This window comes from Hyperolius riggenbachi, chromosome 6 (assembly GCF_040937935.1).
Source record: "Hyperolius riggenbachi isolate aHypRig1 chromosome 6, aHypRig1.pri, whole genome shotgun sequence".
In the NCBI taxonomy this organism is placed as follows: domain Eukaryota; kingdom Metazoa; phylum Chordata; class Amphibia; order Anura; family Hyperoliidae; genus Hyperolius; species Hyperolius riggenbachi.
In genome coordinates this window covers 385,050,827-385,067,724 of record NC_090651.1, presented here as the reverse complement: position 1 = coordinate 385,067,724, position 16,898 = coordinate 385,050,827, and the positions used below count along the sequence as shown (strand labels likewise).

Genomic DNA, 16,898 nt, shown 5'->3' with positions numbered 1-16,898 from the left:
ATCCGCCGGTGTCTCTGAATACAGGAGATCTGTGTACAGTCATAAAACAAACACATAAATAACATGTGCAGCCGCAGGGGGGACCAGAAGCTGCAGGGGGCCCCGTGGGGGGAGAAGTTTCTTTTCCCTCTCCTGAGACACTGACAACTAAAGGTGCGGAGAGAAAAAGCTTTCTGCTCTCTGCACATGTGTTCTAATGACTGCATCTGCTCAGCCACTGGAATCATACAAGGTTTTGCAGACAAGGATTTGTAGACAGTCTTCTATTCAGTGAGCAGCAGGGTCTTGTGTATAGCACCCAGCCCCCAACCTCTCCACCCCTCCCCAAGTGCTGTGTACTGATGTGATGCTGGAGGAGTCTGCAGAGCCAGTTCTACTCCATCAGAAACGGACAAAGTGAGTGTAATAAGCTGAGGCTGGGAGCACACTCGTCTGTTGGTTTCTTATATGTGTTCTCTGCATATGTGAAAGGCACATTTTATCACAAAAGCTGATGTAAGTGAAAAATATGTGCAGTGCTTCACTGCTGCATTTTTATCTGCATGGGGTAAACACATTCATGTGTGCTCTAGCCAACTGACTCAGGGCTCAAACCCACTAGAGCGATTTTCTGAGCATTTAGGGTGCGATTCAAACTGCTAGCGATTTCCCTAAACGCTCAGCTAATGTTAATGGATGGGCCAAATTCCACTGCAGCGATGCGACTACCAAATCACAAAAACGCAGGACATGCAGCATTTTTAGCGTTTAGCGTTTCTGCAATGTAAAGTATATAAACGCTGGCATAATCGCTCATCAAAACCTGCACAGAGCGATTTTGTTAGCGTTTTGAAGTTACTGCACGCCGTAACAAAATTAAAATTAATTGAAAGGACCAATCAGAATTAAAACGCTAATCGCTACACAACCGCTAGCGAATTGAATACACTTTTTAAAATCGCTCCTAAAAACGCTCATGAAATCGCTTACAAACCGCTCATACAAAACGCTAGCGATTAGTGATAGCATTTTGTAGTTGGTTCCAGGCCTAACATTGCTTCTCAGTTTTCCTGTGCAGAAAGCAGGGGGAGGGGCCCTATCCAAAGTCTCACAGGGGCCCCAGTGATTTCTAGTTACGCCATTGGCTGCAGCTGTACCAGATCAGCTCCACGGCAACCCTCTGATCAGTCAGTATCATGGTGGGAAGCTCAGAGGGATGCCGTATATGTTGGGGCCTGATGTGTACCTTGTATGAGGGTTTTGGAGATCCTGCTGGTGGCTTTGTACTTCAAGAAGGCCCATCTAAGACTTGCTTTATCAGTGGCTCTTAAAGTGAACCCGAGGTGAGAGTTCTATGGAGGCTGCCATATTTATTTCCTGTTAAGCAATACTAGTTACCTGGCTGTCCTGCTGGTCCCCTGCCTCTAATGCTTTCAGCCATAGCCCCTGAACAAGCATGCAGCAGATCAGGTGTTTCTGACAATATTGTCAGATCTGAGGAGATTAGATGCATGCTTGTTTCTGGTGTTACTCAGACCCTAATTCAGGGCTGCCAGGCAACTGGTATTGTTTAAGAGGAAACAAATATGGCAGGTTCCATAATACTCTCCCCTCAGGTTCACTTTAAAAATAACCTTTAAGGTGAGCAATATGGAGGCTGCCATCTTCATTCTTTAAAGTGGACCTGAAATCAGAACTTCCTGTCTGCTCTAAAACATAAGCAACAGCATAACCACCTTTACAGAAAAAAAATTCTTTATTACAGCTGATACAAATCCTGAAAATAAACCTGCTTTCATGGAAGCAGACATAGGGTTACCATCCTGTGTTTACAAATTAGCTGCTCTCCTGAGGAAGCCAGCTGACACAGCTGAGAGATCAAAGTACAACTTGTGATTAGTCACAGATGAGGGGGAATAGACATACTTAACTCTCTAAATACACACAGGGTGGATTTTTCGGTGTTTTTCTTCTGTCCTGTGTAAGAGGTCAGGTCCACTTTAAAAATGTCACTGGCTTTAGTAGTGTCCGAGTCTGACACCTGAAACCGGCATGGAGTCAGGGCGCAGTGTCTTCATATGCCTTCTTAGTCAGCAGTACTGAAAGTATTGGCACCGCTGCCGGGTAATCAGCATGTTGTTCTTTTTATATAAAAGTGACAATTCCGATCACTGCCGCCTGCTTCCCGCCTCGGCCCAGAGCTGTAAACATTCCAGCCTTTTATAAGAATCCCGGCCTCACTGACCATAAATCTCCATTCTTGTCTTGTCAGGCCCAGTGAGATCATCTGGAGTCGGCTGAACGACACGTTACCGGAACGGCTGCAGATCCAGGAAGACCTCCTGATCTTCCCTTCCCTCAGCCTGCAGGACAACGGGACATACAGCTGCCAGGTGTCCAACAAGCATGGCCGCTCCTCCGACCAGTACGTGCTGGTGGTCTACGGTGAGTAGCCGCTCAGGCCGGAGCCTTTCCTGCTGAAATTACTGGCCTTCCGTTCATGCCGAACTCAACCCAGGACTGAAGCAAAGTCTTATACTGATCAGGGTGACTGAAAACAAACAGCGTGTACGTATAAGGTCATGGTCAAGAATACCGTCTTCACTGGCCAAATGTGCTTGGCTGAGTGCTTTAGAGCTCATTTTCTCTCCTCACTGGAGTCAGCTGGTGGGCGGGTCAAGGAGGGGTGACCATGTAACACACAAAGTAGTAAGTGGCTAGCTAGCACACCTGCGTTACAGTAGAAACCACACCTCTACATGAAGAGGCGGGACTTGCATGCTGTTTCAGCATATATTCAGGAAGCAGGGTGTTGCATAACCTGTCTGTTTTATGGTGGTTTCCATACTGTAAATTCTATCTATCATTTAGAATGGAAACGATCATAAAGTGACCGCAGTGAATAAAACCACTGTGACCGCAGTGTATAAAAATAGAAAAATGAGATATTTGCTTAAGAAGATGGAGGTCTCTGGAACCTGCAGAAGTTTCTCATGCCCTCCTGGAGACCACCATTGCTGCTCATGGACCCCCGGAACCTATTGGACAAGAGCTTGTTGGAAATGGTGGGTGCTTCTCTCTGCTGAAACCACTTGTACAACCATGACTGCATGCCACTGCGCAGGGGCGGCCATACTGGCACAGAGCGGCTGTGCTTGTGCATGAAGAGGGGCGTGGTCATACAGAGGCAGCAGGGTGGTCTCCAGGAGGATGGTACCTCTTCTTAGGTAAGTATCTTTTGGAGGGTTTCTGCCACCTCATGTTATCTTTAATTCAACTGATGGTTATGTTGTATGTAACCCATGTAAGTATAACTGTCCTTTCCTCCCTGCAGACCCCGGAGCGATCATCGAGGCCCAGACACAAGTCCCCTACGCCATCATAGGCGGGATATTGGCTCTTCTCGTCTTCCTGGTTATCTGTGTCCTCATCGTCATGGTCTGGTGTTCCGTCCGACAAAAAGGTCAGTGACACAGAGTCCGGGTACCTTAAGGATTTTTTGGGGGTGGGAATCACAATTTTGTTGATTTCTCTCTACGTATGTAGGAGCATTAAACGCTACCTCCTTCTGGCGGTGGGACAGGTCCTCTTCACTCCACTTCAGTGCACAAGGGCCAATCGCCATGTGGCTCCTCCCCCCCCCCCCCCCCCCCACACACACACACACACACACACACACACACACACACAGTACACACACACACACACACACACACACACACACACACACACACACACACACACACACACAGTACACACACACACACACACACACACACACACACACACACACACACACACACACACACACACACACACACACACACACACACACACACTATACACACACACACACACACACCGTACACACACACACACACACACACACTGTACACACACATACACACACACACACACACACACACGCACACACACGTACACGCACACACACGTACACGCACACACACACACACGTACACACACACACACACACACACACACACACACACACACACACACACACACACACACACACACACACATACACACACACACACACACACACACACACACACACACACACGTCATGTGACAGGGGCAGAAGAGGACCTGTATCCCTTACAGTACAACACTAATGTCTGTAGACCCTTTTGTGTTTCCAGTATTTCTGCTTAAATGTGACCTGAAAAGTGGTTTGTTTTTCACATAATTCCTCAATCTAGATAAGAACCCGAATAAACAAAAAAGTCCAAAACATTATGTTCTTTATTTACAGAGAAAAATGATTGTTACAATTGTGTGTGTTGATTTGGAGTGGGAATGAGATCCAGGTGCTTCTGCCACACGGATGAGAATCAGGTGTGGGAGACCCTGTTGTATTTTAAGAACAGAAACCTAAATTGTCTCTTACTAAGGAAAATCGTCACCGCAAAGGATTGTGGGAGTGCGTCTCTGAATAAGCTGAGGAGATTTCTGGAGACCTCCGAAAAAGCTTAACCAGGCAGGGAAACGTTAGGCTCTCCTAGCAGCCCACTGTTGGGCAGATTGTGTACAAAAAAACAGAGGTATATGGAGGCTGCCATATTTATTTCCTGTTAAGCAATACCAGTTGCCTGGCAGCCCTGCTGAATCCTCTGCCTCTAATGCTTTCAGCCATAGCCCCTGAACAAGCATGCAGCAGATCAGGTGTTTCTGACATTGTCAGACCTGACAAGATTAGCTGCATGCTTGTTTCTGGTGTGATTCAGACACTACTTCAGCCAAATAGATCAGCAGGGCTGCCAGGCAGCTGGTATTGTTTAATAGGAAATAAATATGGCAGCCTCCGTATACCTCTTACTTCAGTTGTCCTTTAAGCCTAGTGTACACCTCTAAATTTGAGTGGCCAATTTGACCACTTCCGTGCAGTATGAGAGATTAAATGCGCAATCTGTTAGTATTCAAAATCTGTTGGCCCTCATAGTACGTGGCGGTGGTAAAATTGGTCAGTGATTGGCCAATCAAAATTGCATGTGTGTATGCACCCTTCGTAAATGCTAGGCTAAAGTCTAAAGCCTGGTACATACTTTGTTATGATTGGCCAATCACTGACCAATTTTACCACCAACGTGTAGTATGAAGGTCAACAGATATTGAATAATATAGGCAGATTGCATCGGTAAGTTCTCATACTACACGGAAGTGGAACAATTGGCCAATCTAAACCAGGCTTAAGACCTCCGAGAGCATTACATTGGGGTGAGGTTTGCTGGTTGACCACTGACTAACCAAGTATCTCATGAGCTTTTGACCTCATTCGGCAGAACTCGTCATGCTGTAAATTCTAGGAATGATTTGATCTCTCCAAGCACAAAATATAGAAGCTGAAAGCAGAAGTCCTCTGTTATTGTCTCACACTGCCCCCTAGTGACAAGTGCCCTTAAATACACATTCCAGCAGTACTAATTAGAAGCAAGGTAATGTAACAAATAAGAAATAAACAAAAGTGCTAAAATAAATTGGCCTGGAGCACTTGCAAGCCTCTAAATAAATTGGCTGCTAAAAGGTTAATGTGGACAGTTAGTAACCCATGTGACTTCCTCTCATGTGATGTGCTGTCATGTGACTTCCCCTCATGTGGCTCCTGCTCGTGTGATGTGCTGTCATGTGACTTCCTCTCATGTGGCTCCTGCTCATGTGATGTGCTGTCATGTGACTTCCTCTCATGTGACTCTTGCTCGTGTGATGCGCTGTCATGTGACTTCCTCTCATGTGACTCTTGCTCGTGTGATGTGCTGTCATGTGACCGTCTCCCATGTGACTCCTGCTCGTGTGATGTGCTGTCATGTGACTTCCTCTCATGTGGCTCCTGCTCGTGTGATGTGCTGTCATGTGACTTCCTCTCATGTGACTCTTGCTCGTGTGATGTGCTGTCATGTGACCGTCTCCCATGTGACTCCTGCTCGTGTGATGTGCTGTCATGTGACCGTCTCCCGTGTGACTTTCTCGCAGGCTCATACCTGACTCACGAAGCAAGCGGCCTGGATGAACACGGAGAAGCCAGAGAAGCATTTCTAAACGGCGGCGAGAACCACAAGCGAAAGGAGGAGTTTTTTATTTAAAAAGGAAAAAGAAAAAAAAAAGACACAGAAGAAACAAATCCCAACACAGTATTAATAACCTGATTTTTTTATTTAATCTTTCCTTTGGAGGGTGGGCAATGGGGAAGCAGAGGAAATGCGGGGGTAGGTAACCATTGCAGAAGGGAAGGAGGAGTTTAGCCTCTTGCCTGTAAGAGGAACAGCATGGTCACTTGTTGCTGCGCCCCCTACAGCTCAGGAGGCTTCATAACTTGATGTAGAGACTGCTGAACTGAACGTGGTCTATACTGTATATATACATGAGCGACTTTGGCGGAGCAATGGGTGCGAGTGGCAGAGTCATTGTTGTAGTGAAATGATCATAAACTTAAAAACTAAAAAAGTGAATTTATGTGAAAGAGATGATGATAACATTCTTACAATAAATAAGTGCCCACCCGCTCAGGGACGCAGCCCTGGCATTCCCATCCTGGTCTGTGCTAAGCTGCAATTTCCGGGCTAATGAAGTCTGCAAAGTGACAGCTGGCACCATCTTTTATTTTTAGGGTGACCAAACAGGAAATCATTTGTTTTTAAAATGCCACCCCCCCTCCCCCCCCCAATGATGTCACCTGCCTTATGTTTCCCCCAAATTATGTTACTAATGGAACTCTAGGAGACGTTAATGTTTTACTTTTTTCATGTGGCTGTCATGTCTGTTATAAAAAAACACACAAATCCAAAACTTTGGGATTGTAGCAGCTCCTCGTAAGCAAATGCAGGTTGCAGTGCTGAAACCACTCTGTAATTGTGCTGTGAGACCAATGTTTTTCGCAAGGGTGGTAAAAGCTCCAGGAATAGTCTTAGACACGCCCTCTTGTGTCCTCAGCTGAGCAGAGTATGATGATGTCATCACACCACCACTCCCCCAGGCCTGTTAGGAAGGCACTCTTGTGAGGATGCAGTGCTGGCAATTTAATACAGATTGTGTTTAAATGGCGCCAATGTACCTAATATTTTAAAAAATAATTAATTTATAAATAAAAATTGTTGGAGCTGTAAATTTTGTTATTCTGACCCTGACGTTAACCTGAGCGATATTTATTGAGCATATGATGATTAAAGAAGACAGTCAGAGATTGCCTTCAGTGAAAACTGTGTGATAAACGATCTTGTGGGTCCAGAGCTTCACCCAGGAGAATAATATGCAAATGAATACAGTTGCTAAGGGTGTTGGGAGGAAATCTTTCCCCGCCCCCTCGATGTCTGGAGAAAGTCCCTCCCCTTTCACCATTCAAGAATCCTTATAGGTCTTTTAAGTCCGATGAATAGATCCAATGGCCAATAGGGAAGGTCCAATGCCCAGTTCAGTTTACTCCCGTTTTGCCTTATGATATCTGCTCCAGTCTCTGGATCTGCTGAACACTTCGACATGCTCCTCACTGGAGGGAATCTCAGATGATGTCCTTCATCATCGCACGCTCTGCTTCTGTTACGTGGCTTTTCTTGAGGTTTGCTTGAGGGAACTTTTAAATATTTAGTTAGGAATGTTATAAAAAAAAACCTCTTTCACATAAAGCGATTCATCCTTGATGTTTAATGACCCTGTAACCGAGATAATGTACTTTACTGTTATGAAATCTTCAAGACCAATCTTAGAAGTACTGAAAGTTAAAATATTGAAAACAGCACTTGATACCGCTAAGATGTGAGGTGAGGGACACAGTGTTCTAGTGTGCGGGGCCGGGATCGTACAGTGCAGCAGAGGAGGAACTGATGGGGGCGCTACATCTTGTATGGCTGGCCCCTCTGAAAGAAATGATTCTTTATATATTCTCAAGCATGATAAGTAGCTCAGATGTCATCTATAGACCTCCGACATCTTTCGCAGGCACAGAGTTTTATTGGTCACCAATAAGGATGAGGACATTGACAGGGAGAAGCAAGATATTTGGGGAAACTTAATTGCTCTGAAATTACCTGTTCCCTCCCACGCTGGGTGTGTTGACCATTTTCCAAATTAATCAAAGCATAATTACCTTTTCTACTCCACAATAGCTTGTCTGTTTCCAAGATCAAGTCTGAGCCAAAGCTCCGGTACAAAATCACATACTTACCTAAGGAGAGGGCAGCCTCCGCATCATCCTACTGATCCCTCTGCATCCTACGACCCCCCATCTCCGAGCATGGACCTTTCAAAGATTACCGACAAGGGATTGTCCCCATCTGATTGAGTCTGCATTCCTCTTCAAGGCCGTACTGCACCTGCGCGAGTACGGCCAAATCTGCACGAGGGTCCCGGCAAGTGGTGAAGCCTCATTAGGATCCCTGAGGCTTTCCACTCCTTAGGTAATATTTGTTTTTAAACACGAGCTTCGGCTAGTTTTCTCTTTAAAACCACCTTACCCTTAAATTAAGCTTATGTGGCCGGCATCCTTCTTGGTTCTACTCAAACTGTCTTTGGTCAAGTGACCTTCTGCAGTTGCTGTCCACCTCTGGCCACTGTTATGGTTGTAGGGCAGCAGGACTCTGGTCCTTGTAACCGAGCATCCTGTGGCATCTAATGACATTAGTGGTGAAGTATTTAATGATGCAGAGGAGGTCCTGCCAAGCCTGGAAGGGGCAGTGGGAATGGCTGGCACTTTTTGGAAGTTACGGTTCCCAGGACAAGTCCTCGAAGCAGCGTGGCAACCCCGGTAATGGCTTGGATGAAAAGTGATCTGGGCATGGTGGATGCTTTATGGTTTCTGCCAGTACAGGGCTCCGTACTAAGAGAGTAACATTTGTTTAATCACCTTAATTAGGCAGAAATCAGTTCGGCTCAGAGTCCCCGGCGAGGAAGGGAGGGCGGCGGGGGGAGCCGGTGTAATCATAAGTCACAGGTTTAAGCGGGAGAACGAGGTTGGCGTGAGACGCTGGATGAGTCATTGTTAGTACCAGACGCTTCCACCTGCCTGACCGACCGGCGCTGCTGTGCTGAAGGAACTTTCCCCGCGCACCTCGCTCCGTAGTCAGGGGGGGGTCTCCATTTATCTGCAAGGGGGATCGCTTTACGTAATTAGTTTGCGTCTACTTTTAGATACTTAATTTTATCGCTTGTGTCAAAATAAATGCAGCAATCAGAGGCTTAGGCTGGCAATCTCGGCTTTTCAGCGGGATCGAGAGAACGCAAAAATGTTTGTGCCGGAGGAGCGAGTTAAAATAATTACCCGGGAAAGCTGTGCGAAGCTATCATCTCAACTTAACGCTCCTGACTCACCGGAGGCCGCGGGAGACTCCATCTTTCCTGCTCTTAGTTGTGTTTTGCCAAAAGGAAAAGCAAACAATTGTGTCGGTCTAATCTGACACTTCATAAGCTCTCGGGGGGACGTCGTCCGGCTTTCACCAATAGAATTTATCATTGGTTAGTTCTGTATGAGCCCTTCTGTAACTTACACGTTGGGGTACTTATAGTTAAGCTTGTTCGGTAACGTGAGGTCCTGATTTATCGAGCAATATAACCGTATTATTGATTTTAACCCCATTTTACAAAATTGAGATCTCACCGCTGGGTATGTGCGGGATAAGTGGTTATTCATAGCCTGCATTGATATTAAACCAGCTAAAATGCAAGCCGATCTCTGCTGCCAAAGTGGTTGACACTGCTCCTACACTGCTCTCTCCCTTCGCTCTTGTGGTGAATTGTGATTTTTTTTTTTTTACACACAATTTCTGGTGACAATCCAGCATCTCTCAAACAGACATCAAACAAATGACAGCGCTCATGGGGAAGTCTAGTCGGGAATAATTTGTGCACATATTATTTATACTGAAGCTAACGTCCTCCTTTGCTGTACCTGTTTTGAATGCAAGTTGTGTATTTTAGTCCACTTTGTGGAGCTCTGCACATCCATTGAGCAGAACTGAAACCGCTGACTTTTCCACAACTAAAGTGAATTTTCCCTTTAAAGTGAAACTGAGGTGAAAATAAACTGTTGAGATAAACAATTGTATTAATCCTCCTACTTCTAAAAGTGACTTCTTTTTAGTTATCCCATGGCTTAATCATTTACAAAGTAGAATGAATCTTTTATTTTCTCTGCTCAATGGCAGCATGTTAAGTGTCCCTAAGAGAAAATACATGAACTATTGACCTTTTTCTATCTTTCCCATGCCCTCGGAAGTTGTATTCTGCCAGGAAAAACTTTATGGCTGTAATTTGTCAGTTAGGTTTACTGTATTCCTGACAAGGTACCGACAAGACGGTAGCTGTCACTTCCATGCCTAGAAAGTAACTCTTTCAGGCAGCAAAATAAAACCAGTAAAACAGCTGGGTTATTGATATGATTTCCACTGTACATACATGTCTTTCTCTCATCATGTCACAAGTCGCCTTGGATACACTTTAAGGTTTGCCGATGGCTCCTGCCATAAGAATCAGGTCTGCTGAGATCGGTTTACCGTCTGCAGCTGACCTGGAAGGGATTGCAGCTTTTGTCGGTGAAGTGGAGTTTGGTTGTTGAGTGTCCCCGGATGGAAGATATTCTGGGATTGTAAAAGCACACTCCAGATGTCACGCAGCTTTCCCGCTCCATGGCTTCCGGCGCTCTCTGATCCTCATCTGCTGCATCGCGCCGTGCTAATTGCTAATCCGCATGTTCTGCTTTCCTCTGAACTCTGCTCGGAAATATTCCAGGCCAAGTGCTCTCGTGTAACCGGCTCTGCCCCCCTGTGGTCACCAGAGGTAGCTATACTGCCTTCCCCGGGGCAAGTAAGCAGGATTGTTTACAGAAGATTGTAGGCAATTATAAGCTCATATTACTTAACAAAGTCTATTGTTCCTCCTCTTCATGACTTGGGGTGCCAGTGCTGCCACGTCAGCCCTGCCCCCTCCCAAATGACTGCAAACTCAGCCCGCCCCCCACAGGACACCCCCTGCCCTCTTGCAATTACACAAAAGACCAGAAGATGGCCACTGCCCTTATAATGCATTTATTGGGGTCCGGGTATACAGATAAAGGAAGCCAGATTGCTTGCAGCCATGCGGTGGCGGGTAGGGTGGGGGTGCGAAGAAAAGCAGCAAAACAGCTGAACTCACCAGGGACATCTCAGGAGAGGAGTGGCCTGTGAGGGGAGCTATGGGGTGGGGGGGCGGTTAGCAGCGTTCAATGACAGCACAGCTGCCCTCGTGTCTTCGCGCATGCTTGCCCATGTGTCGGATCCAGTGTTGTCATCAGGGGCATAGCTAGACTTCACTAGGCCCCCTGCAAAACTTTGGATGCCCCCCCTCCCCCTCTTCACTTTCTGCACAGGAAAACTGAGAACCAATGTTATTCAGTTGGCTAGTGCACACTGTAATGTGATTTCCCCATGCAGATTAAAAACAGACAGCAGTGAAGCACTGCACACATTTTCTCTATCAATTACATCAGCTTTTGTGATAAAACGTGCATGTCACACATTCGCACATGGTGTGCAGAAAACACATACAGAAAACCATCAGACGAGTGTGCTCCCAGCCTTAGCTTATTACACTCACTCTGTCCATCTCTGATGGAGCAGAACTGGCTCTGCAGACTCCTCCATCATCACTACAATACACAGCACTTGAGGAGGGGTGGAGAGGCTGGGGGTGGGGCTCTGGAGACTCCTCCAGCATCACTACAGTACACAGCACTTGGGGAGGGGGTGGAGAGGTTGGGGGCTGGGTGTTGTACACAAGACCCTGCTGAACACTGAATAGGGACTGCCTACAAATCTTTGTTTGCAAAACTTTGTATGATTCCTTATCAGTGGCTGAGCAGATGCAGTCATTATAACAATTGTGTAGAGAGCAGAAAGCGTTTTCTCTCTGTGCCCTTAGTTGTCAGTCTCTCAGGACAGGGAAAAGAAACTTCTCCCACCATGGGGCCCCCTGCAGCTCCTGCCCCTCACTCCCCCCCCCACCTGCATCCCTTGCAGGGTCTATTGTTACGCCCCCGACCGTCATTTACTCTGCGCCCAACTGACCGGCGGCGTAACCTTACGTACACCTCTGTCCACAAGTAAGATAAGAGTAACTGTCTTTGGGAGGTAGTTATCGCTCTGAGGTGATGCTCAGAGTTTGTGTGTCAATTTCTGCCAGCTGACTACAGATCACTTTCATTAAACTAATCATCACCTAATCAGATATAATCCCCGCTTAACTGCTGCATATTAGACACTTGCGGTATCTCTGCTGTTTTCAATATTTTAACTTTTTTTTTTCCAGGATCATAATGAAGGTTCGTGAAGAACAAAATGATCTGCTTAGACCCCATTAAATTGCGTTTCAGGTCGTTCGGCATGCAGTATTTGGGAATAAGGGCCTTTGCTAGCGTTATGAATTATGGTTCATGCCAGAGCTAATTAGTCGTTCAGCAGAAAAACAAACAATTGCCCCAAACGGTACAGAACTTGGCTCATTATAGCCAGACAAATAACGTTATTTATAGGCGGCCTGAGGCTGCGCGGCGGCCATTTTGGCTGAGGAAGTATCAGTAACGCTTTGATTACATGCACCCGGCTGTGCAAAATGGCTGCCTCAGCTGTGAGCTCTAAATCCTGTGGTAAAAGACGAGATGAATTTTTAAACGACAGGTTAAAAAAAGATTGTCGTGTTCTGCCTTGTTGCGAAGGGGGTCAGGCGGTGGTTATTTATATTTATGGACGATGGAATACGAAGCAGGTTATGTCCGGAGGATGGAATCAAAGTCCGCACCTTCTGTATAATTCATGATATTTATGAGACCGTTGGGAGCCAACAAAAAACTTCTTTGTAACAGGACTTCCTGTCTGAACAGGAAGTCCTTGCCTGGGCTGTGTATATTGTCTGTTTTTTCAATGGGGTGGGGGATGAATTATTCCTTTCTCTGTGCTGTTTTCTTAATTTTTCGTTTCTGTTTTAGTTTCGTTAGTTTTGTTTTTTTGGGTTTTTTTCCATTTGCTTTTATATTTGACATTTTATTTTTAATTATTTTAATTTTTACACCCAGTTGTCTCGTGTTGTTTGTTAACTGTCAACCTTTTAAAAAGCCATGAACCTAGGGGAAAATTATTATATAAATATATATATGTAAATAATAAATATAGCGTCAAAAAGTCAATTTCGGAGGCAGGAGCAGAGGCCGCTGCCGTCATAAGAGAAGAAGAATAGAACCCACTTAGTGTAACTGTGCCATCTCTCTCTTTTTTTTTCTTCGTTTTTAATTCTATTTTTCAGTCAGTGTATTTGCTTTAACTCTTTTGCTGTTGGTCAAGTAACCCCCTGTCAGCAAAAGGGCTAATCGCTTGTCAGCTACCCGGCCTGAAAGCCATATAACTTTTAACAGCACAACGTCCGGTTCCACAGAAGTGGGGAATGGCATCCAATAAGGGAACTCGTTAGCCAAGGGCGCCTGTAACTGCAGGCGAATGGCGTCCAATGAGGGAACTCTTCAGCCAAGGGCGCCTGTAACTGCAGGCGAATGGCGTCCAATGAGGGAACTCTTCCGCCAAGGGAGCCTGTAACTGCAGGCGAATGGTGTCCAATTAGGGAACTCTTCAGCCAAGGGCGCCTGTAACTGCAGGCGAATGGCGTCCAATGAGGGAACTCTTCAGCCAAGGGCGCCTGTAACTGCAGGCCCACAATTGGCGGGAACTCTGAGAGACTTTTCTGCTCCCCCTGTGCGCTGAATCCCGTGTACAATCTCCCTCATTTTAAAACGGATGTGGCCTCTCAGGGTTTTTATTTGAAAGCTGCTTCCCCCGTTGAGATTAGTGGCTAACCGGCATTTTTGGAGAGGAGGCACAGGGGACTGCCCTGTAACTCGTCGTGTGTGTGGGGGGGCATATGGCAAAATTTGAGGGGGTTTTGTGTATTTTTTTCTTTCTTTCTCTGTGTCCCCCTCTTACCTCTCTCCACCTCTCCCTTCTGTCATCTCACAGCTTGTCTGGAGCACCCCGTTTTGTACACAATGTACCAAAAAATAAAAAGGACAAAAAAAAACAACAGATGAGCGGACAGATTAAAAAAAAAACTAATATGAAAATGTAAAAAAAAAAAAATATTCAAAAAATAAAGTTCATGTTTAGTTACTTTGGTGTGTGGAGTTTTTAATTTGAAAACGGAGAGATAAATCTTTGTTATGCACAATGGACTGCTGAGGATATCGGGTAAGCGACACATTCCTTTAAATCCCGGCACATACGGATTATACATGCCTTGTGGCTAGTTAGATGCAAGTAGCCCCAGAACCTGTATAATTCATATGTGCCGGTATGGATGAGGCAACTCTGGGTAAGCAGCCATTTTCTGGGAGATGTTTCCTGATGCGATGTCTTACTGGCGAAAAGCGAGGAATTTATCTGACAATTCACCTTTTGGAAAAGAAAAAAATCTATGACATGTTTGTGTGCTATAAAGGACTCCTGAACTGACCGAAAATATCCTAAAAAGAAAAAAAATGAATCTGTTAAAGGGTACCTGAGGTGAGAAGGAATATGGAAATGCAAATTTAAACAATGCACATTGCCTGGCTGTCCTGCTGATCCTCTGCCTCAAATACATTTAGCCATAACCCCTGAACAAGCATGCAGATCATATGTTTCTGACAAAAATGTCACAATTCACTGCATGCTTGTTTCAGGTGTGTGATTCACTCATTACTGATGCCAGAAGGATTGGCAGGACAGCCAGGCAACTGGTACTGTTTAAATATGGCAGCTTCCATATTCCTTTCACTCCAGGTTTTCTGAACACTTAAAGGACAACTGTAGCGAGAGGGATATGGAGACTGCCATATTTATTTCCTTTTAAGCAATACCAGTTGCCTGGCTGTCCTGCTGATCATCTGCCTCTAATACTTTTCAGCCACAGCCCCTGAACAAGCATGCAGCAGATCAGGTGTTTGACATTATTGTCAAATCTGACAAGATTAGCTGCATGCTTGTTTCTGGTTTGATTCAGTCACTACTGCAGCCAAGTGGACCAGCAGGGCTGCCAGGCAACTAGTATTGTTTAACAGGAAATAAATATGGCCACCTCCATATATCTCTCTCACCTCAGGTTGCGTCCGTTGCACTTCTAGCACCCGTGAAGTTGCACACAGTTCTCCCGGACGCTGTACACATACTGGGGGCTTCAGCTGGAGCCAGGCATGGCCAGATCTGAGGGAAACCTACAAAGGCCATAGGGTACATTGTGGCATTAGCGCTACCCCCCTGTCCCGGTGTGTGCTCTTCCAGCCCATGCAGAGTATATGTGCAGTGGTAGCCATGCTCTCACCTCCTCTGGGTGCTCCAGCGATGTCAGGCTCTCACCGCTCACACTAGTGGCCGGCGTCTCTATTTCCTAGCGTGTAATCACATGAGCCAGGAGGAGATGCCGGGCACTACAGCGAGAAGTGAGCAGTGAGAGGATGGACAGCGAGGAGGTGAGAAAAAAAGCATGGCTACTGCTGCACATATACAATATATATTATATATACACCGTACTCTGCTCTATTTACTGGACTGGGGGAGCACAAAAAGGGGGGACACAGGATGTACGAAGGGTTGGGTTGGTGACAGTGGGCGCTTTAAGGCTACTTTCCCACCAAGACGCTCCATTTTAGGGGACGTTATGGTCGCATAACGTGCTTCTAACACAACGTATGGTGGTGTTGAAGTTGGACGTCAGATTGAGCCGCGTTATGCAGCTCTCAAAGCAGCCGCTCCAGGTTAGTGATAGGAAGTCCGGATCTTTTTAAGGATTGGATCATTTGAATCGGATCTTTGAACCGAATCATTTGAATCATTTTACTAGGGAAGCAGACTGGGTGAAATGACTAGCAGGACAGGACTTTCCCTGCACTGTACATTCTGTATGTTCCTGTTTCTTCCAGACAGACATCCACTGTGAACCGAATCTTTCATTGTGATGATCCGGATGATTCGACTTACAAAAAGATCCGGATCAAATGAACGATTCGTTCATGATCCGGACAACACTACAGTCCCACCACGAGTCTCTGCATTGCAGTGAATATTAATTAGCCATGTGGCTGGCGGAGGAGGAGGAGGAGGAGGAGAGAACTCCTCCTCCAACATTACTGAGCATGTGCAAACAGTCTAACGTGGCTTAGCCCAGTATTACGTACAGCATGCAGCACTTTGTTTAAACGTGCTGCGTTACTATGTAACATAACGTGGGCACTGTGAACAGCACATTGATTTTACAGTGCTGTGAGTTAGGCTGCGTTACTGGCTGCTGTAACGTGGGACTTTAACGTCCCACTGTGAAACCAGCCTTAATGTACAAATATGGGCCTGGAGCCAGGTACAGGGAGCAGAGTAGTACACTGTAGGGGAGGCTGGTGAAACGTGGGAATTGTAGGTATCAGGACCCTGTAACGGGCATATATTAATGTTTATTTTAGGATATATTTAGTTAGTTCAGGTGTCCCTTGAAAATTTTTTTTTTATTTTGGTTTGCAGTAAGCTCTAATACCATTTTTTTTCCTCAAAGGGGAATTGAAGTAAGAGGTATACGGAGGCTGCCATATTTATTTCCTTTTAATCAATACCAGTTGCCTAGCAGCCCTGCTGGTCTATTTCTCTGCAGTAGTATCTGAATAACACCAGAAACAAGCATGCAGCTAATCTTGTCAGATCTGACAATAATGTCAGAAACACCTGATCTGCTGCATGCTTGTTCAGGGGCTATGGCTAATAGTATTAGAGGCAGAGGATCAGCAGGACTGCCAGGCAACTGGTATTGCTTAAAAGGAAATAAATATGGCAGCCTCCATATACCTCTCACTTCAGCCCCCCTTTAAAAACCATGAAATGTTTTTCTCATGTACGCCTTTCCCAGTCACTCCTGATTGCTGCAGGTGTTACTTC

At 45.7% G+C, this 16,898-nt stretch overlaps 1 protein-coding gene across 2 annotated transcripts in view; it reads left to right on the top strand.

Annotated features, from left to right (window-relative positions):
* CADM4 (cell adhesion molecule 4) overlaps nt 1-14,074 on the top strand; it is a 671,473-nt gene extending 657,399 nt beyond the window's left edge. For both annotated transcript variants that reach the window (XM_068241989.1, XM_068241990.1), the window contains exons 7-9: nt 2,252-2,424; nt 3,314-3,442; nt 5,971-14,074. In XM_068241989.1, the coding sequence (XP_068098090.1) occupies nt 2,252-2,424; nt 3,314-3,442; nt 5,971-6,080 (412 nt within the window). In that variant the 3' untranslated portion in view covers nt 6,081-14,074. The remainder of the gene's footprint in view (nt 1-2,251; nt 2,425-3,313; nt 3,443-5,970) is intronic.
* The last annotated feature ends 2,824 nt before the right edge of the window (nt 14,075-16,898 follow it).